The sequence below is a fragment of the Bison bison genome, unplaced genomic scaffold, assembly GCF_000754665.1.
Source record: "Bison bison bison isolate TAMUID 2011002044 unplaced genomic scaffold, Bison_UMD1.0 scf7180017864158, whole genome shotgun sequence".
NCBI classification, from domain to species: Eukaryota; Metazoa; Chordata; class Mammalia; order Artiodactyla; family Bovidae; genus Bison; species Bison bison.
In genome coordinates, this window is record NW_011494730.1 from 3,919,806 (window position 1) to 3,942,459 (window position 22,654).

At 44.7% G+C, this 22,654-nt stretch overlaps 1 protein-coding gene across 1 annotated transcript in view; it reads right to left on the bottom strand.

Annotated features, from left to right (window-relative positions):
- Positions 1–22,654, bottom strand: part of NGEF (neuronal guanine nucleotide exchange factor) — a 128,514-nt gene that overhangs the window by 75,990 nt on the left and 29,870 nt on the right. The window contains exons 3-4 of the mRNA XM_010841254.1: positions 18,143–18,472; positions 13,902–14,016 (exon numbers count right to left, since the gene is read on the bottom strand). Coding sequence (XP_010839556.1) covers positions 13,902–14,016; positions 18,143–18,287 — 260 coding nt within the window. The 5' untranslated portion in view covers positions 18,288–18,472. The remainder of the gene's footprint in view (positions 1–13,901; positions 14,017–18,142; positions 18,473–22,654) is intronic.

Below are 22,654 nucleotides of genomic sequence, written 5' to 3' on the forward strand. Positions count from 1 at the left end.
GGCAAAGTAATGTCTCTGCTTTTTAATATGCTGTCTTGGTTGGTCATAGCTTTTCTTCCAAGGAGCAAGAGTCTTTTAATTTCATGGCTTCAGTCACCATCTGCAGTGAATTTGGAGCCCCCCAAAACAAAGTCTGTCACTGTTTCCATTGTTTCCCCACCTATTTGCCATGAAGTGATGCCATGATCTTAGTTTTCTGAATGTTGAATTTTAATCCAACTTTTTCACTCTCCTCTTTCACTTTCATCAAGAGGTTCTTTAGTTCTTCTTTGCTTTCTGCCATAAGGGTGGTGTCATGTGCATATCTGAGGTTGTTGATATTCTCCCTGCAATCTTGATTCTAGCTTGTGCTTCATCCAGCCTGGCATTTTGCATGAGGTACTCTGCATGTAAGTTAACTAAGTAAAGTGACAATATACAGCCTTGACGTACTCCTTTTCCTATTTGGAACCAGTCTGTTGTTCCATGTCCAGTTCTGACTTGCTTCTTAACCTGCGTACAGATTTCTCAGGAGGCAGGTCAGGTGGTCTGGTGTTCCTATGTCTTTAAGAATTTTCCCCAGTTTGTTGTGATCCACAGAGTCAAAGGCTTTGCCGTAGTCAATAAAGCTGAAGTAGACGTTTTTCTGGAACTCTCTTGCTCTTTTGATGATCCAGTGGATGTTGGCAATTTGATCTCTGGTTCCTCTGCCTTTTCTAAATTCAGCTTGAACATCTGGAAGCCCTTTTTATTTATTTATTTTTTAAAATAAGCTCTCAAGAATATAATAAAAGCCAGCTTTTTATTATGGAAAATTTCAAACATACACTAAAGCAGACAGAAAAGAATAATGAACTCCCCTCACCAGCTCAGCAGTTGTTAAAGACTCATGGCTTATCTTCTTTCATCTTTATTCCTCCCCACGCCTTCCTGGGCCTACATGATTTTGAAGCAAGTCCCAGATATCTTATCATTTCATCCAAAATCTTTCAGAGTGTATCTCTAAAAGAAAAGGACTTTAAAAATAGCCCTCGTACCTTTAACACGCCTTAAAAAATTTGTAATTTCTTAGCATCATCAAGGGACTTTCCCCATGGCTCAACAGGTAAAGAATCTGCCTATAATTCAGGAGACACAGGAGACTCAGGTTCAGTCCCTGGGTGGGGAAGATCCCCTGGAAGAGGAAATGGCAACCAGCTCCAGTATTCTTGCCTGGAGCATCCCATGGACAGAGGAGCCTGGCAGGCTGCAGTCCATGGGGTGGCACAGAGTCAGACATGCCTGAGTGGCAGCAAACATCCGACCTGAGTTCAAATTTCCCCAATTGTCTTTGAAGCTTTCCCTCAAGAAAAGGGAAAGAGTGTTTGTTTGAAACAGGATTCAGGTGAGGTTTACGCGTCGCAGTTGGTTGATGCTGCCTGAAAACCGTTGGATCGCTCCCTCACTTTTGTTTTCTGCTTGTACTTGGTTGAGAAATTGGGTCCTCCGTCCTGCCTGGATCCTGTTGATTGTGACTGCAGTGTGTTTCACTGGCTTCTCTGTCTCCTGTGTTTCTTCTAAATTGGTAGCTCTGGAGGCTGATTAGAGTCAGGCTGCAGTTCTTCGGATCTGTGTCGTCACAAATGATTGACTAATGGCAAACCCTGAAACAGCTTCTTTGAATCAAAGAGGCAGCCCCCCAACCTGCAATGACTCGGCATTTGTTTCTAGTGTTTACAGATTGTAAAGACTATGAGGCTCTGCTAATGACAACCTGAACTAGCGTTTATGAACATCTGACAAGCTGCCCCCTGGGTTACAATACACGGAACTTCTGCATTTCCATGGAAATGTGTACAGTTCCCTATAGGGAAACTGGTCCTTGTCTCATATCAGCATTCAAAGACTCATGAGTCTTTTCTTTTTCTTTCCCTACTGATAAGAAATCTTATTTTTTTAATTTATTTTTTAATTGGAGGGAAATTGCTTTATAATGTTGCTTTGGTTTCTGCCGTACAACAATACAAATCAACCATAAATATGCACACATCACCTCCCTCTTGAGCATCCCTCCTCTTCCCCCAAACCCCCTTTCTAGGTCATCACAGAGCACCCATCTGGGCTCCTTGTGTTACATAGCAGCTTCCCACCAGCTAGCTATTTCACACATGATAGTGTATGCACATCAAGGCTACTTTCTCCATTCGTCCCACTCTTGCCTTCCCTCGTCCATTCTCTGCATCTGCATCTCCATTCCTTCCCTGCAAATAGGTTCATCCGCACCATTTTTCTACATTCCATATACATGTGTTAGTCTATGATATTTGTATTTCTCTTTATGATTTACTTCACTCTGTATAGCAGGCTCTAGGTTCATCCACCTCACTACAACGGACCCAAATTCATTCTTTTTACGGCTGAATAACATTCCATTGTGTATATGTACCACACCTTCTTTGCCCATTCATCTGTCGATGGGCATCTGGGTTGCTTCCATGGCCTGGCCACTGTAAATAGTGCTGCAGTGAATGCTGGGGTACATGTGTCTTTTCACGCATGAGTCTTTAATGGCAGTGAGGGATTTCATGCAATGATCGTTCTGGAGCTGGATCCAGGGAAACTTGACACAATATTTAATAATTAGGAAGGTTTGGCTGGACCAGCTAGAGCAGAGCTGTTAACGCTTAGTGAGGATGTCCTTGGCTGCCCCCTGAGTGTAAGCCCTGGGGTGAATCTAATGCTTAATGCAGGCTGACCATCCTTGGAACAATTAGAAACTTCTGCAGTTCCCTCAGGTCATTGCCAGGAATAGACAAACACGTCTTCACTGGGAAGGTCAGTTGACAAATATTTTAAGAAGCATCAGCCTGCCCAGTTCATGCAGAAAAATTACCCTATGTGAAATTTTAATTTTATATAGAAATGTCAATTCATAAAAAGCACATGTTTGCATTCTATCCTTTTCTCATATGTGTGTATCTATATTTATCAATTTGGTGATTTTGTGATATGAAGTGATTTCTGGGACATTGCGTCTATAATAAAGACCCAACTTATAACATCTTGACTTGAGAGGACTTCTAAGAGACCAATCTGGTGATGAACTGGGGGTACCTTAGGGCTTTGCCCACTGTGGGCATTTCAACAGTAACACCCTCCTTTGCATGGCCAAGTTTATCCTCCAATACTTCCATCAGGGCAGCTTGGGGGGTGGGAGAATGTGGGGTGTGGAGTCTAAGACTTTGATTGATGGTCTGGCTGTCTTACTAGCTGTGCAACCTCAGGCTAACTACTAACTTTGAGTCTTAGTTTTCTAATCTGTGAAATGGGAGACTTTGAAGTGATAGTACACATCAGTTCAGTTCAGTCGCTCAGTCGTGTCCGACTTTCTGACCCCATGAATCGCAGCACGCCAGGCCTCCCTGTCCATCACCAACTCCCGGAGTTCACCCAAACTCATGTGCATAAAAACCCTCAACAGAGATTAGTTCCTTTCCAGTATTCCTGTTTGTAGCACGTCTGTCTATGGTAATTGTGTTCCCCTCCTGCTGCACTGCCCACCAAAACCCCTGCTTGTGGTCATATGGAAGAGGACTTGCAGCATGCCATTGGGTGAGCAGGGGACAATTCTAGAACCTCTGGGGACAGGCACTGACCACTAAGAAGAACATACTTCTAGCACATGGAGGACTGGCTCCTTGGCCATCTGAGTCTCAGAAGACAATAGTCCTCTCATCTAGCTTTCAGCCCCTACTACTCTGATTTCCATTCTTCTACTTGTCACCTCAGCCAAGTCCCCTTTGGCATTCCCTCGTATGGGAGACCCAGACTTAACTACATGAGACATGTTTTGGGTGCCTGGCTCTCCTTCACATACTTCTGAAAGATTCTCCCCAACACAGGTCCCTCTGAAGTGGGAATGACCTCATTAATCCTGCCTCTTTTTTTTTTTTTTTTAGCTGATTGGCCCAGAGCTAAACACCTGGCCCAAGGATGGCTAATCAGATTCTTTTCCTTCAAAATTCTTTCTTAGAGATCCAAAAGTCCCCATTGGCTGTGGAGAGCCAAGTTGAAAGGTCATATCAGCTATGGCTGCCATTTTGGGTCATACGCAAGGTGACAAGCAAGAGAAGATGGTGTGAGGAGAGAGCAGGAGAATAAAGCAGTCCACAGAGCAGAAAGCAGTCGGTCCCTTGGACCCTGAGGAAAGGAGGAAGTGGCTCTCCTGATGGCATTTCCCTTCCAATACAGTTGGGTTTCACCTCTGTTACTTGGATTCTTTGAGCTTCCAGCATCCTTACCATGTGCCCCTTTCACTTGAACAAATTTATGTGGCTCTAATCTTTGCAATCAAAGCAACTGCAAACAAAGAATGAGGCAAGGATTCCTACTCTCACCACTTCTTTCAATATCACAATGGAATTCCTCACAAGTGTAATAAGATATGAAAAAACAAATAGAAGTCATGATGATTGGAAAGAAAGGATTAAAACTATCTTTATTCACAGAAGGCGGGATTGAGTGCATGGAGAATCCAAAGGAATATACAATAGAGCTACAAGTGACCTTAATCAAGGTCACAGGATACTGAGTGAACACGCAGAGATTAACTACATTTAAGTATACTACTAAAAGTGGAAGTGAAAGTCACTCAGTCGTGTCTGACTCTTTGTGATCCCATGGACTGTCTATGGAATTCTCCAGGCCAGAATACTGGAGTGGGTAGCCTTTCTCTTCTTTAAGGATCTTCCCAACTCAGGGATTAAACCCAGGTCTCCCGAATTACAGGCGGATTCTTTACCAGCTGAGCCACAAGGGAAGCCCCACACTACTAAAACAATTGAAAAATTAAATTGCAAAACACAAGCATTTAAAATAGGATAAAAATTATTCAATACTTAGGAACAAATATAAATAAAATATGTACATATCTTCTATAGTAAACTATAAAGTCATTGCTGGATTAACTTAAGGAGTACCTAAATAAATGGAAAATTAGGACGTGGTCATTGACTGGTACCTTAAATTATTCAATCTTCAGGTGTCAGTAATCTCCAAATTTATCTATAGAGATAATGTAATCTTAACCAAAATCCTAGCAGGCTTTTTTCAGAAGATAAATTGATGAACTGATTCTAAAATTTATATGGAAATGTGAACAACTTAAAATAGCCAAGACAATCTCAAAAAAGAATAAAGTAGGAGGGTTTACTCTACCAGATTTTAAAACTTATCATAAAGCTACAGTATCTAAGACAGTGTAACACTGGCATGCTATGCTAAGTCACTTCAGTCGTGTCCGACTCTGTGCGACCCCATAGATGGTAGCCCACCAGGCTCCCCCATCCCTGGGATTCTCCAGGCAAGAACACTGGAGTGGGTTGCCATTCCCTTCTCCAATGCGTGAAAGTGAAGTCGCTCAGTCGTGTCCGACTCTTAGCGACCCCATGGGTTGCAGCCTACCAGGCTCCTCGGTCCATGGGATTTTCCAAGCAAGAGTACTGGAGTGGGGTGCCATTGCCTTCTCCGAACATTGGCATAAAGAAAGACAATTAGATCAATGAAACAGAATAAAAGTCCAGAGAAGACCCATGAGTCTACAGTCAGTGGATTTTTGGAAAAGCAAAATCAAAACCAGAGAAAACACGAAAGCAATTCATTGGGAGAGCCCAGGAGTTCTTTTTAATGATGCCAGAGCAAGTGGATATCTATATGGACCATAGACCTAAATGTTAAAAGTATAAAACATCCCTAAGAAAAGCATAGGAGAATATCTTTGAAGTACTCAAATCTTTCTTAGAATGGAAAAGGACAAACAATAAAAGAAAAAAATGATGTTAGTTGTCAAAATGTCTGCTCTTTAAAAAACAGGACAGTTAAAAGATAAGCCACAGACTAGTAGAATGTATTTGCAATTCATTTATCTGATCAAGGGCTTGTGGTCAAGAAGTATAAAGTATCCAACAAATTAAGAAATAATAATAATAAATGGGCAAAAAACTTGAACAAGAACTTCACATAAGAAGATACATGAATGGCCAACAAACATACAACATCATGAGTCATCAGGCGAAATAAAACTTAAAACCACAGTGAGAAACCACAATGTATTAGAGTGGATATAGTTACAAAGACTGACAATTCCAAGCACTGGTGAGACTCTAGAGCAACCAGAACTTTATCTTGCTGATAGGAGTATAAAATAGTCAATCAATCATTTTGAAAAATTACTCGGCTGTCTCTAATAACATTAACTATTAATGTTGTGTGCATGCTTAGTCGCTCAGTCGTGTCTGATTCTTTTTGACCCCATGGACTGTACCCTGCCCAGCTACTCTGTCCATGGGATTCTCCAGGCAATAATACTGGAGTGGGTAGCCATTCTTGTCTCTAGGGGATCTTCCTGACCCAGAGATCAAACCCGGGTCTCCTGCAGAGATTCCTGCAGGCAGATTCTTTACTGTCTGAGTCACCAACATTAATGTTAACACATATTAACACCTATCCTAAGACCCAACACTTCCACTTCTGGGGACACACTGGAGAAATGAATACATACATCCATAAAAAGACATTTCTAGGAACATTCATAGCAACTTTGTAATAGTTAAAAATTAGAAACGCTCCAAATATTCATTAACAGAAGGATGGATAAACAAATTGTGGTAATAATTCTCAGCAATAAAAGAACAGTCTTATACACACACACACACATGAACATGAATCTCAAATATGTTGAGCCAAGTGAGAGAGACATCATGATGACATACTGTACGATCCTATTTTTATGAAGTTCAGGAGCCAGCAAAATTAATCTAATGGTACTAAACCAGAAGATGTTTCTGACTAAGAAGGGATGGTTATTAACAGGAAAAGGGTTTTAGCTTCATGCCTAATGTTCTAGATCTTGGCCTGGTTCATGGTTAAGTGGGTGTATATGTATGTAAACATTCATGGCTATGGACTGAATTGTAATCCACCACCTCTGCCCCAAATTTTTATGCTGAAGCCCTGACTCCCAGTGTGATGGTATTTGGAGAGGGCGTCTTTGGGAAGGTGGGGCTCCCATGAAGAGGAAAAGACCAGAACTCACTTTCTCCCTCCCACCATGTGAGGACACAGCCAGAAGGCAGCTGTCTGCAAGCCAGGAAGAGAGTCCTCCAAGAACCCGACCATACTGGAGCCATGATCTAGGACTTCTGCCTCCAGAACTGTGAGAAACCAATTTCTGTGGTCTAAGTACCCAGTACATGGTATTTTGTTATGGCAGCCCGAGCTGATGCATTCATCAAGCTGTATACCCAAGATTTGTATATTTTGTTGTAATGTAAAATTTATTTTAATAAGTACTATTAAAAATGCCTTTATGAAAGCATTTACTATAATGGCAATTACAAAAAAGAGAGCTAAAATATTTGGGGCCCAGCATGAGATAACATTTGCGTCCTTCTTCAATTGCTTCCAGTCTTTGCACATTGTAGAGTTCTCTTTTTAAAAAAATTTTTTGAAGGGGTTCAAATTTAGATCAGAAGCTTGCATTTACATGCACAAGTTACCAAAGGGTCAGAGATTATTTTTCTTTCTTAGAGCAAAGGGGACTTTGGAATTTAACAGGAATGGGTAAGGTTAACAGCATTGGGAAAGTGACCATGGACACTGAACAAGAGATGCTCAGAGTCAACCATGGCACTTTATATGAAGAACACAAAGATAGGGACACAGAGATATGGGGGACGGCAGAGATCAAATTATTTTACAAAAATAAAGATCCGAGCCTCTGGATGCCAAGGTGCTAGTGAAATGAAGAGTGAGCAGAAGAGGAGGAACGGCACACAGAATGGAATGGTACCCCAGACATCGCATGTCAAGCAAATATTGACATGGCGGCTCATTAGCTGTTGAATGGCAGTGTTTCCCAGGAGAGATTCATATCCTGAACTTTACATAAAAGTGGCAACTCAGAGCTGTGGAAGCCTGACAGCCCATCAGGAAGTTTTTGTCTAGAAAACTTTTCCATTACAGGTACATGATGACCTACCTGGCCATAGAAATCCAACTCAGAAAACATAATAGAAACAAGGGTCACGGTGGGGCTTCTGAGACTGACCTGGATACGTTCTCCAAAACCTCTGTCCTCGTGAAGCCCAAGACAGAAGGAACCCAGAGGACCTCTGTGGGCCAAGCTGGACCCACTGGAAAGCAGACAGGATGGGTTCTCATCTCCCCCTTGACCCCCACTTCAGCCTGCTCTATGGGTTGGAACTGCCTGCCCAGCCTTGGGTGAAATTTCAGGCAGACCACATGCAAAGCTTTTCTGGTCACTCCTGGCTTATAAATAAATGACTTCTTTTTCTGGGTATAAAAAGTGCATCTGAAAACTCTTTCAGAACACCAACTCCTGCCCATCCAGGTCTCCTGTGAAACCTCTGCTTCATGCTGTCTTCTCTCCATCCCCCTAATTGCTTTTTGGGTCTCCAAAGCTTTTGGGGGCTCCTCAGACATGCCATGTTGGGGGTGGGTGGTCTATGACTGCAGTTCTTGGGCATGTACAAAACTCTCAAGCTGGTCACTCATGACTCTCCAACTTTCTACAGCCACTTCCTGCCAAGATCCACCTGGACCCTAGCAGGCAGCCTTTAGGGTGAAGTCCTTTTCAAAGTGGTTCAGAGGTGGTTCCTTTCCTTGGGGTCCACACTTGATTCTAAGAAAACACACACCTCTGCCTTGTCTTTGGTGTAGATACCCCTCACCCACTACCCGGCCCTCTCCCCTCACCTCCCACGCAGGCTGCCAGCTGGCTCACCTCCAGATGTTCCAGGTCTTGTATCTCCCACATTTGAGATTTCTAAGACCCCTCTGCCCCACCCCTACAACCTCTTGAAGCCCCCCTCACCAGGGTCAAAGTGAGAAGTGTGTTGGTTAATTTGATGTATCAACTTTCCTGGGGCACGATGCCCAGATATTTGGTCAAACATTAATCTGGATGTTTCTGTGAAGGTGTTTTTTCAGTTCAGTTCAGTTCAGTCGCTCAGTCATGTCCGACTCTGCAACCCTATGGACTGCAGCATGCCAGGTTTCCCTGTCCATCACCAATTCCTGGAGCTTGCTGAAACTCATGTCCATTCAGTCAGTGATGCCATCGAACCATCTCATCCTCTGTCATCCCCTTCTCCTCCTGCCTTCAATCTTTCCCAGCATCAGGGTCTTTTCTTATGAGTCAGTACTTCACATCAAGTGGCCAAGGAATTGGAGCTTAAGCCTCAGCATCAGTCCTTCCAATGAATATTCAGGACTGATTTCCTTTAGGATTTACTGGCTTAACTCCTTGCAGTCCTAGGAACTCTTAAGAGTCTTCTCCAACATCACAGTTCAAAAGTATCAATTCTTTGGCTCTCAGCTTTCTTTATGGTCCAACTTTCACATCCATACGTGACTACAGAAAAACCATAGCTTTGACTAGACAGACCTTTGTGGACAAAGTAATGTCTCTGCTTTTTAATATGCTGTCTAGGTTTGTCAGAGCTTTTCTTCCAAGAAGGTGCTTTCAGGATGAGAGTAACACTTAAACTAGCAGACTTTGAGTCAAGCAGATGACCCTCCTTGATGTGAATGTGTCTCATCATCCAAAGTGCTGAAGTTCTTAATAGAAAAAAGACTAACCTCACCCAAGTGAAAAGGAATTGTGCCAGCAGATGGCCTATGGGCTCAAACGACAGCAGTAATCCCCAACTGCTGGCCCGCCCTGCAGATTTTCGACTCAGCAAGCCTCCACAGTTGTGGGAGCCAGATCCTTAAAATGAATCTCTCTTTCTCAAGCTCTCTCTGTCTCTCTCTCCATATCCTGTTGGTTCTGTTTCTCTGTCTGTCTGACCTGGACAGACTCAAGGAGCAGCCTCCCATAGGGACAAATGCACAGTTGAGGGCACCCTGACAATTCCCTCCGAACAAAATCTGGCAGCTACTCTCATCTCTACCCTCTTTTTAAAAATTGAATGTTAAGACATGAAAACATTTATGTGATAATTGAGGAAGAGCCAGTGTCCTGAATCCTGCCTGTTGAGCCCTTGACATGGGCATTCTCATCGCCTCTTGGAGTGTCCCGTGTAGGTGGTTGGACGCTGATGATGTTGTTCTTGGCTCCTGAGATTTATCAGAGACAACAGGAAGCAGTTGCTCCTAATATATAATTCAGTTCAGTTTGGTTGCTCAGTTTTGTCTGACTCTTTGCGACCCCATGGACTACAACACGCCAGGCCTCCCTATCCATCACCAAATCCTGGAGCTTGCTGAAACTCATGTCCATTCAGTCAGTGATGCCATCCAACCATCTCATCCTCTGTCGTCCCCTTCCCCTCCTGCCTTCAATCTTTCCCAGTATCAGGGTCTTTTCCAGTAAGTTAGTTCTTCACACCAGGTGGCCAAAGTATTGGAGCTTCAGCTTCAGCATTAGTCCTTCCAGTGAATATTCAGTACTGATTTCCTTTAGGATTGACTGGTTGGATCTCCTTGCAGTCCAAGGGACTCTCAAGAGTCTTCTCCAACACCACAGTTCAAAAGCATCAATTCTTTGGCTCTCAGCTTTTCTTAATGGTTAAACTCTCACATCCATACATGACTACTGGAAAAATCACAGCTTTGACAAGATGGACCTTTGTTGACAAAGTAATGTCTCTGCTTTTTAATATGCTGTCTATGTTAGTCATAACTTTTCTTCCAAGGAGTAAGCGTCTTTTAATTTCATGGCTGCAGTCACCATCTGCAGTGATTTTGGAGCCCAAGAAAATAAAGTGTCACTGTTTCCATTGTTTCTCCATCTATTTGGCATGAAGTGATGGGACCGGATGTTATGATCTTTGTTGTTTTTTGAATGCTGAGTTTTAAGCAAGCTTTTTCACTCTCCTTTTTCACTTTCATTGAGGCTCTTTAATTCTTCTTTACTTTCTGCCATAAGTGTGGTGTCATCTGCATATCTGAGGTTATTGATATTTCTCCCAGCAATCTTGATTCCAGCTTGAACTTCATCCAGCCTGGCATTTTGCATGACATACTCTGCATATAAGTTAAATAATCAAGGTGACTATATACAGCCTTGACATACTCCTTTTCCTATTTGGAACCAGTCTGTTGTTCCACGTCCAGTTCTAACTGTTGCTTCCTGACCTGCATACAGATTTCTCAGGAAGCAGGTCAGGTGTTCTGGTATTCCTATCTCTTTAAGAATTTTCCACAGTTTGTTGTGATCCATAGAGTCAAAAGCTTTGGTGTAGTCAATAAAGCAGAAGTAGATGTTTTTCTGGAACTCTCTTGGTTTTTCTATGATCCAGTGGATATTGACAATTTGATCTCTGGTTCACCTGCATTTTCTAAATCCAGCTTGAACATCTGGAAGTTCTTGGTTCATGTACTGTTGAAGCCTGGCTTGGAGAATTTTGAGCATTACTTTGCTAGTGTGTGGGGTTGCAAAGAATCGAACACAACTGAGAGACTGAGCTGAACTGAACTGAACTGAACTGAGATGAGTGCAATTGTGCGGTAGTTTGAACATTCTTTGGCACTGCCTTTCTTTGGGATTGGAATGAAAACTGACCTTTTCCAGTCCTGTGGCCATTCCTGAGTTTTCCAAATTTGCTGGCATATTGAGTGCAGCACTTTCACAGCATCATCTTTTAGGATTTGAAATAGCTCAGCTGGAATCCCATCACTTCTATTAGCTTTGTTCATAGTGATGCTTCCTAAAGCCCACTTGACTTTTCTTTCTAGGATGTCTGGCTTTTTGTATAGTTCTTCTGTGTATTCTTGCCACCTTTTCTTAATATCTTCTGCTTCTGTTAAGTCCACACTATTTCTGTCCTTTATTGTGGCCATCTTTGCATGAAATGTTCCCTTGGTATCTCTAATTTTCTTGAAGAGATCTCTAGACTTTCCCATTCTAATGTTTTCCTCTATTTCTTTGCACTGATCAGTTAGGAAGTCTTTCTTATCTCTCCTTGCTAGTCTTTGAAACTGCATTCAAATGGGTATATCTTTCCTTTTCTCCTTTGCTTTTAGCTTATCTTCTCAGCTATTTGTAAGGCCTCTTCCAATAACCATTTTGCCTTTTTTCATTTCTTTCTTTTAGGAATTATATGTAATATATACTTACATGTAAGTAAATTAGGTCCTTGTTACTATATCTCTATATAAATCGAGGCCCTGTGGGGAAAGTAACATTAGGAAGCAAAGGGAGCCTCACCACCTCCTGGTGGGACAGGTGGCCCAGTCCATGCTTCCCAAGGGCAGATATGGAAACACAATTTCTCATAACCATCCAGGAATTTGTAGAGTGTGAAGTTTCCAGGAATGAACTTAATGAAATAATGAGGGATTGGCTTCAGGATTTTGTCACAATCATATTTATCATAGTGTAGCTTACAAAATAGCAAAATGAAGTCCACCGGGACCTCCCTGGCGGTCCAGTGGCTAGGACTCTGTGCTCCCAATGCAGGGGGCTGGATTTGATCCCTGATCGGGGAACTAGATCCCACTTACTGCCACTAAGGGTTCTCATGCCACAACTAAAAGATTCACATTTCTCAATGAAGATCACAGGTCCTGTGTGCCTCAGCTGAGACCTGGCACAGTCAAATAAAGAAACAAGCAAACACACACACACACACACACACACATTCACACAGCAAAAATGTAAACCTCCTCCAGGTCAGAAATTGCTATTGCTTCCCTTGTATCCATTCTCCTTTTTTCTTTCCTGTGGAACCAATTTCCTGGGGACAGAAATAGACCTGATTTGAAAACAACACACACATTTTTCAGCTTCTTTGCAGGTGGAGGTGGCCAGGTGACTGACTTTTTGACCCAGTTTGGCCACCAGTTGTTAAGTAAGCTTCAGGGAATCTCCTCAAAGGAGGGCAGACTCGGCTGGCATGTGCCCGCCTATCCTCTGCTTTTCTCCTTCCCTCCATCTAAACTGTGGCTGTGATGGCTGGAGCTCTGGTAGTCATTTTGACAGATGGTGGAGGAAAAGCTAGAAGGAAACTGGGTCCTTAATGGCTTGAGAAATTGCTGTCACAACTCTCCAGACTTCTTTCACACAAGAGCGAAATAAACCTCTGCCTTGTTAGGCTGTGTTATTTGGGGTTTTTGGTTACAAGAAGCTAAATTCAGTCCCAGCTGGTATAATATCCAAATATCCAAACAATGGGAGCATGATTAGTTAATCACAATCCAATCATGCTATAGATTATTTTATAGCCTTTAAATCATGGTGTAGAAAAATATTTAGTAATACGATATACAGGCATACTTTTACTTCACTCTGCTTTATTGTGCTTCATAGATATGGGAAAGGTTTTTTTCTTTTACAAATTGAAGGTTTGTGGCAACCTTGTGTTGTGAGATGATGATTAGGGTTTTTTTAGCAATAAAGTATTTTTAAGTTGAATTTTGTACAGTTTTGTAGACATACTACTATTGCACACCCGATAGACCACAATGTAGTATAAACATAACTTTTATATGCATTGGGAAACCAAAAAATTCATGTGGCTTGTTCTTCTACAATCTTCACTTTATTATGATGATCAAGAACCAAACCCTCAATATCTCCAAGGTGTGCCTGTATTGTTAAGTTGTTTTCAAGATGACATGTATATAAGATCCCAATTTATGAAGAGAGAACATGCAAAAACCTCTGGGTGGTGGTGATGATGCGGTGAGTTTTCTTGTGTTTAGTATCTGAAGTTTCCTAATTTTGTGATAGGAGAGTAACAGTGGAGCTTTTTTTTTTTTTTTTAAGGAAATTGTTGAGTTTTAAAAAATATGAACAACTAAAACACTTGTGTTATTTTTTAAACACAAGACATTCTTGTAGCTCTGCCAAGACTTTGCAGATCAAACCCTGTTACACTGTTTCATGAACCAACCCCTCTGGATTTGCTGTCCCTTACCTTGTTCTCTTGGCTCCTGGGTCTGTCTGGATTGGTATCCTCCAGAGATGCTTTCTGCTCTGCGGCAAATTCAAGGTCAGGGGTTCATTGACAGAGTTCTCATTTTCCAGTGGATCTGTGACGTGTGAGAAACGTAGGGAGTTAGAAACGTGTATCTCCCCTATTCAGGCAATTCTAAGAGACTGTAGCAGCTGTCACCCTGAGACGGGAAGGAAGTGGAGTGAAAAGGATGCCCTTCCCCTCAAGCCCTTGAAGGGGAAATTGCCACTCTCTGTGCTCTATTAAATGACCTGGAATGCCATCGCTATGAAAATCATACTTACAGTACCAGACATTTCATAGCCGTGCATATATCCATCCATCCATCCGTGCATGCACAGTCGAAAAAAGAAAATCGTGAATGAACCTGAAAACTTGGATACAAACCTGGTTAATGTCTCAGAGGACAATAGAACCATAACCACTGGTCTTATCCTTTCTACTGGACAAAATCCTTTGCAATTTACCGGTTGTTTAACATCTAACTTTATAATGTTGGAGTCCTAATAGATGTTAAGTAATAAATCACCTCCCCTAGAGTGTCAGATCAGCTTAGGTGGGGTTGTCAGTTAATGTTCTACTATGACTTTGAATGGATACCCCTCAGCAAGTAAAACGGAGATTGTCCTCACCTTCCAGACCCAGATCACAAACCGCTGACTCAGAGCACCAGCTCCTTTCCTTGTCAGGGGGTGGAAGGGAGAAACCTGGTGCTGGGTGGTCTGTTTTGTCTGCTCCTTAGCAGAAGAGTGTTTTCTCCTTGGACCCTGGATCAGGGGATGCTGGGCTGTCTTGAGAGGCGAAATGAGGGATTCACTTTACAAATAAAACTGTGAGTCTAATGAGAGTATTTACAGTCTGGACGTCAATGGTGTCTTTGGTTGTGGGAGGACGCGCCGTGGTCCCTGTGTCTACACTGGGGTCAGCAGCCTTCGTTCGGCTTAGAGGCCACAAACTTGAGGCTCACGCATGCTAAATGCTTTTAGTTGTGTCCGAGTCTTTGTGACCCTATGGACTGTAGCCTGCCAGCCTCTTCTGTGCATGGATTCTCCAGGCAAGAATACTGGAGTGAGTTGCCATGCCCTCCTCCAAGGGATCTTCCCAACCCAGGGATGGAACCCACATCTCTTACGTCTCCTGCATTGGCAGGTGGATTCCCCCATCATCAATCCCATTTCCCTTCCACCCTCATCTCAGACACAGTCCCACAACCACCTTTTCTTCTGCTCAGGAAGACCCCCACCCTGACCCTGGACAGCTGTATCTGCTCTGTCCTGCTTGCCACTCTCTAATAAGTCCCCAGTGGGGTAGCTGATAACTCCATGGGGCATACTTGAAACGTGGCTTGTGTGACTAAAGAAGTAAATTCTTCATTAAAAAAAAAATTTAAGCTAATTTAAATTTGAATGTAAAAAAGAGAGTCAATTTCATTATTGGAAAACTTTTGAGGATATTTGGAGTAATTTGAGGATTGTCTCTACTCTAACTTCTGGCTGTACATTTAATAACTTTTCTGGCTGTAAATGACTCTTTAACTGTGCATTTTATGAAATCTAAATCCAGATCGAGAATTTCCAGTGAAAATTTAGTATGCAAATTGAGAGAGACTGTAAGAATAAAATACTCAACAGATTTTCACAACAGTGGAAAAAAAGGAATATAAAATATCTCATTACTAATTTTTATATTGATTATTGACTACATGATAAAGTGATGGTATTTTGGATGTAATGGGTTAAATAAAATGCATTGTTAAAATCAATTTCACTGATTTCTTTACTTTTTAATATTACAAAAATTTAAATGACTTATGTGGCTTTCACTGTGTTTTTGTTGGACAGAGCTTCTCTAACCCTCTTCTCTGCCCAGGCTCTGGAACCAGAAGAATGTGAACTCTGGTTCAAGCCATATCGTTCACTAGCTGCATGATCTGGGATAAGTGACCCAATCTCTCTGGGTCTCAGTTTTTTTTTTTTTTTTAACCAGTAAAACGGGTATGGGAGGAACCACGTTGAAATGCCTGCATACCTCAGCCACTGAGTACCTACAAGTGCTCAAACAAGTTAGCTGCTATTGTTTCTGGCCATGTCTTAATGCAACCCTCAAGGCTCACCTAAAATATCATCTTTGTGGGGAAGGGTCTAGTTCTTTGCCTTTACTTCTCTTGTAAACTTTGACGCATTGCTTGCAATAAAATGACATCATTACAGTATTGTGGCTTTTCTCAAAGGGCAGAGACTCCCACTTCTTTGTATGTGACTATGTGCTTTTAATTCTTTTAAAAATTATATTTATTTCTGTGGCTGCATTGGATCTTAGTTGGAGCACACAGGGTCCTTATTGCAGTTCCTGGATTCTCTGGTTGTGGCACGCGGGCTCCCTAGGTCCGTGGCATGTGCGATCTTTGTTCCCCAACTGTGGATTGAACCCACATCCCCTGCACTGCAAGGCAGATTCTTAACCATAGGACCACCAGGGAAGTCCCTGCTTTTAACTCTTATGGGAATTTTCAAACATATACAAAAGTTGAGAGAGTAATGTAGTGTATCAACCACCCTGCTCCCATGACTATAGTCTTCCCATCACTGTATTTCTCTTGCTTTGCATGGTACTCAACACATGATTCTGTTTGTGGTCGATGGCAGACCACCACACTTCCTTTGCTGCTCCTTCCATCGAGCAGTGGAGTCAGTTTCTCCATCTGCTTTCTTCTGGACTGGCCTTGTGAACTGCGTGGGCCATAGACTGTGGTGGAAGCGACTGTTGGGCTCTGGCCTGGGTCTCAAGACCTGGCCGCCTCTGCTCCTGCTCTCTGGGAACCGGCCACCTCATGGACAAGCCGAGCTAGCCTGCTGGAGGGCAAGCGACCACGGGGAGCGGAGACAGACAGTCCCAGCTGAGGCCCTCTGGGACCAACCCACTCCCTAGCGGCCCAAGAGGCTGTCCTGGACCTTCTAACCCCAGCTGAGCTGCCAGTCCACTGCAGAGGTCAGAGAAAGTGGCCTGGAGCTAGAAGCCATCCAATCAACCCCCAGAATCAAGAGAAATAATAAACATCATTAATTCCGTCTCTATGTTTTAAGGGTGGGTTGACATGTGGCAAAAGGCTACTCGACAGATTTTAGTGCAAGTTTTGGGACCAGTTAAGGTCTCCCCAGCACACGCAGGGCAGCACGCTGCCTGTTTCCCAGAGGCTAAGAAACTGTCACTCTCTCTACAACCCCAGCATGCTGCCCACCCAGCCCCTAGGCCAGCTACCGGCAGAAGGGGCTCAGCTCTGACAAACCCCATTTGTAAGCGTTTCTGGACTTATTCTGCTCAACAAATATGCTTTCAAATATGCTTTGAATATGCTGCATAAAATGTGCCAGGAACTGGTTTAAAAGATTAAGGGAAAGGGACTTCCCTGGGGGTCCAGTGGTTAAGACCTCATGCTTCCAAAGTGGGGGTCTCAGGTTGGATCCCTGCTCTGGGAACTCATGGAACTAGGATCTCCTTTGCCATGCAGCGAGGCCAAAAAATAAAAAAAAAAATGAAGGGATCTTTCTGTAAAGCTATTCCCATGATATTGTTGTTGTTCAGCCACTGTCATGTCCAACTCTTTGTGACCCCAGGGATGGCAGCACACCAGGCTTCCCTGTCCTTCACTATCTCCTGGAGTTTGCTCAAACTTATGTCCATTGAGTTGGTGATGCCATCCAACCATCTCGTCCTCTGTCGCCACCTTCTTCTCCTGCCCTCAATCTTTCCCAGCATTAATCCCAAGGTATTAATCTCACACATTTTCAGGGCAAAAGAAACTCTCTGGCTATCATGGCGATGGAGAGAGAACAGGATAGACTCTCACCACCCAGGAAACACACGTTCCCGGACATCCGTGCACATAGACAGCACCAAGGCTCCCTCCTAGAAGGTATGGAATCTGGGGGTGTACTGAGCCCTGGAACAAGACATCTCTTTTAAATAGAAGCCAGTCCTATTGGATCATTTGGGTCAACACTTCCTCCTGTAGTATCTGCATCATCTTATTGGGGGAATTTGAATTCTTTGGATAACGGCTTTAGAAAGTTCCACCTTATTGGTCCTGTCCTTGATCATTCTCAATGCCTTTTACTCTCCTTTCATTTAATAGGGGCCTTTCAGCCCCACTGACTCCAGCTGGATATTAACCAGCAGCTGTGACCGCCGTGCCCAGTACTGACCTGCTGGGTAGCCGGGGTTCCCCTCAGAAGTGCCTCTGGCTTTGCCTCTGCTTCTGAGTCTCACGGCGCGATTGAAGGTGGAGTTTCTCTGGATTGGCTTGGTATGGGATGCTTTGTCTTGCGCCTCCTGGTCTGTATGGGGCATTCTCGCTGGACCTCAGGTCTCACACTGGCTGGCTCATCAACCACCCATGAACCACTCACTGATTTCTTCTGCAGCTTCTCCAAGTCCTCAGAGTCCCTGGTTTCCACTGAAATAAGTCTGATTGTTTCTGGGCAGGATGACTAGAGATCAGTAACCTTTCTCCAACACCCTTGGTTTTGAGTGCTCTAGAAGATAAAGAGACCAGTTTTCCGTCAGGGTCATCAGGCTAAAGTTTCCATGCAGAACATGGAATTCTGCTCCCATTCAGATTTGATGAAATTTGCAATAATCTGTGCATCCTGGCGAACCACATCTTTGTCGACAAAAATTAAGTTTAACCACCGCGATTTAGATGCATTCATGTCTCATTTTATAATTGAGGTTTGTTCATTCTACTCAGAAGCTGCACTTATGAGGAAAATGCTGAAAGTGGCTTGTGGAGCTAACTTGCAAGTAAACATTTGCTGAATAATTCAAGACAGGGTAGCAAAACTGGTGCAGGGAGGAAAGGAAGATGTATGGACCCAAAAAAGAAAGAGCTGTGGGAAGAATAGGAAGGGCTGTCAGCGAGTGACGGGTCCCGAGACAGTAAATTTAGAGATGGGAAGTCTGAACCCTGCAAGAGCAATCCTCTTGCTGTCCACTGGGAGCCAAGTCTGGTTGGTGGCTTAGTGGCCTCTCTGATAAGATGAGGTTGTCCGGCAGCTTCAGGAAGCACAAGGCATCCCTAATCCCATGGTTACCCCCTCAGTTGGAGTAACAGAACCATTACCTCCTTCTAGGGTGACCATGGGCTCCCCGGGTGGCGCAGTGGTAAAGAGACCACCTGCCAATGCAGGAAATGCCAGAGACTTGGGTTTGACCCCTGGGTCAGGAAGATTTCCTGGAGGAGGGCATGGCAACCCACTCCAGTATTCTTGCCTGGAGAATCCCATGGACAGAGAAGCCTGGTGGGCCACAGTCCGTGGGGTCACAAAGAGTTGAACACAACTGAGCGCACACGTGCACACACACACACACACACATAAGAAGAATCAGCCCAGAGACTGGAGCACTATGGTGTTAAAGACTGACAAGCGTTAAGATGGGAACCTGCCCTAAGGAAGCTCAGTTGGGGGCAGCGGGAGTTCCTTCACTGTCGAGGTCAACTATGCAGCCCCAGCAAGACCCCCATGGTCCCAGCATCCAGGTCTCTGATCCGTAAATGCCAGGTGTGCACCGTGGGAGCAATCGGACAGGCGCTGTCCTGCTGGCTAAGCCCGGCGTCCCTTGGAGAATCTGGCTGCATTAAAAAAAAACATTGTTTCTTTATTTTTGGCGGTGCTGGGTCTTGGCTGGTTGCCGCGTGTGGGCTTTCTCTAGTTGTGGTGAGTGGGGGGTACTCTTCATTACGGCGCTAGGCTTCTCACTGCAGTGGCTTCCGGTTGCAGAGCGCGGACCCTAGGCGTGTGGGCTTCAGTAGTTGCGGTGTGGGCTCAGTAGTTGTGGCTTCCAGGCTTTGGAGCACAGGCTCAAAATAGTTGTGGTGCACAGGCTTAGTTGCTCCGCGGCATCTGGGATCTTCCCAGACCAGGGACCGAAGCCATGTCCCCTGCAGGCAGGTTATTTATCACTGAGCCACCAGGGAAGTCCCTGGCTGTAATTTCAGGTAGCCAGAGAGGAGAGAGCAGGGGCTAAGAGGTCACATTTAGGTGCTGGCACCTGGGAGGGCATCGTTTATTACAGACGCAGCAAGGAACCCACAGCTGGTGGGCAGGTTGGGCGATTTTCACTGAAAGCAGGTTTAACCTGAGTCAGCAAGGGTGGTTTAGTTGCTAAGTTGTGTCTGACTCTCACGACCCCATGGACTGTACGGCCCACCAGGCTCCTCTGTCCATGGGATTCTCCAGGCGAGAATACTGGAGTGGGTTGCCACTTCCTTCTCCAGGGGATCTTTCCAACCCAGAAATCAAACCCAGGTCTCCTGCATTGCAGGCAGATTCTTTACTGACTAAGCTATGTGGGAGGCCCTGGAGTCAGCCAGATGTAAGTACAAAGAAAGTTCAACTGTTTTCGGACGATGACATAGAAGGGGAGAGGATGGGACGGTTCTGTCCTGGCCAGGTGAGCGGGGACCCCTGCTCTATGCTCTGGTGAGGACCTGCCCGTCCACAAAGGGGCTGAGTGGGCAAGCAGAGGAGCCCCCGGAGGGACAAGGTCATTACAGCTATGGCCTCTGGGGCTTGGGACAGGAGGCACTGGAATGAGGACCAAAGGCAAGGACAGAATCCAGCTGTGGATTTCAGAGCTGTCTGAAGGTGGCCGTGAATTCCTGGGTCACTGGAGGAGTCCAGACAGAGACTGTTGGGACTCTAGGACTCAGTGACTCTGACCTATGCCCCTGACCTGGGCCTCCCAGGCCCAGGGCCTAGACACTTCCATCCTGAGGCTGTTGTCAACTTAGAGTTGATCAGGGGGCAGTAAGCAGGCAGGCATCCTGTGGGCAGGTAATGCAGGAGTGAAGCATGTGCTGGGGCCAGTCTGAGGAGGTTTCTGAACTGGGTTGGGGAGTTTCTACTGCATTCTTGAGGACTGTGAGGGAGGAGGTAGTGGGATCCTGGAGGCTCCGGGCAGACTGGGCTGGGAGGCATCACACAGGTGTATCACCCGGGGGTGGCGAGGGTGGGGCAGCTGTGTGAGAGGAATGGCAGGATCTGTGACTCAAGATGGTCCTGGGAGGAGCAGGGAGGGGACCGTCCCAAGGGCCGTTGGGGCTTGGGGTGACTGGGCGGGCTGGTGTGGAGTGGGAGAGAAGCCAGCTTGGGCTCGCAGCACGCTGGTTTCAGAGCATCTCCTGCTCTGACGGTGGGGCACCTTGAAGGCCCCTACAGCTTGGCAGCCCTTTGGCCTTCAAGGTTACTATTATTATTGTTATCACCATCATTATTATATTGAAAGTGAAAAAGTCGCTCAGTCGTGTCCGACTCTGTGTGATCCCATGGATCCCGCCAGACTCCTCAGTCCATGGAATTCTCCAAGTAAGAATACTGGAGTGGGTTGCCATTCCCTCCTCCAGGGGATCTTTCCAACCCAAGGATCGAAGCCAGGTCTCCTGCACTGCAGGCAGATTCTTTACCATCTGAGCCACCAGTGAAGCCCCATTATTTTAGGCTGTTCAAAAAAAATTAAAGTATACTTTCTATGCAGTGGAATGTGTCTTTGTTAACTGTATGGTTCTGAGTTTTGACAAACAGTTTATGTAGCCACAGTGGAGACACAGGACATTCGGTCACCCTGAAATTCCCTTGTGTGCCACCAGAGTCAGCCCCTCCCCTGCCCCTGGCCCCCAGAGACCACTGACCTGTATCTCTTCCCCTAGTTGGCCTTTTCATGACTATTGTGTCCGAAGAACTGCAGCCTTTGGTGTCTGGCTTCCTTTGGCTGGTGTGGTGCATTCGCCACACAGCCCAGTTCTATCAGTAACGATAGCCAGCATTATGAATTCGTGGAAGCTAACACAATATATCATGAAGGGCTCTCTGCTGGGAGTCAGGAAACTTAGGTTTGAATCTCCATTTCCAGCTGCTTATAACCACCTACTTACACGGGGCAAATCAGGGCCTCAGTTTCCTATCCGGGAAACACGGGGTTGGCTGGGTGTTCTTGGGGGCTCTTTAGCCAAGCCTCAGGGTTTCCTTGGTGGCTCAGATAGTTAAGAATCTGTCTGCAACACAGGAGAACCAGGTTTGAGCCCTGAGTTGGGAAGATCCCCTGGAGACAGTAATGGCAACCCACTCTAGTGTTCTGGCCTGAAGAATCCCATAGACAGAGGAGCCTGATGGACTACAGTTCACGGGGTCACAGGGAGTCAGACACAACTGAGTGACTAACACTTTCACTTTCGCTTTAGTCAGATTTCAAATTCTGTGATCCGGGGAGACTCAGAGAGCCCTCAGAGAGAACCTCACGGTGACGGGAACCCTGGAGAATGTTCCCAAATGTCCCTATCATTATCGTTAAATGAGGGAGCTCGGAAAGCCTGAAAAAATGTATTCCATCCTTAAGACACACACATACACACGTACACATGCAAACACATAATGTGTCAAACCTAGAAAAAACAATTCTGATTCAACCTCAATTACTGCCTGTTTCAGGCCGATGTGTTCTAGCTTTGCAATGGTTTTATAATTGCTACACTTCTTCCATATCCATTAAATGCTGGAAAGCCCGACAGCCCTCCCTGGTCTTCGATTATTTTTCTTAAACTCCCAGTAGCTTTAAGCCCCATATCTTCCTGTTCCAGGTGGCTTCAGGGTGGAAGTGTTGGGGGGTGGCTTTGTGATTGGAAGGGGGCCCTTATGGCAAAACCGCGTAGCATCCATTCA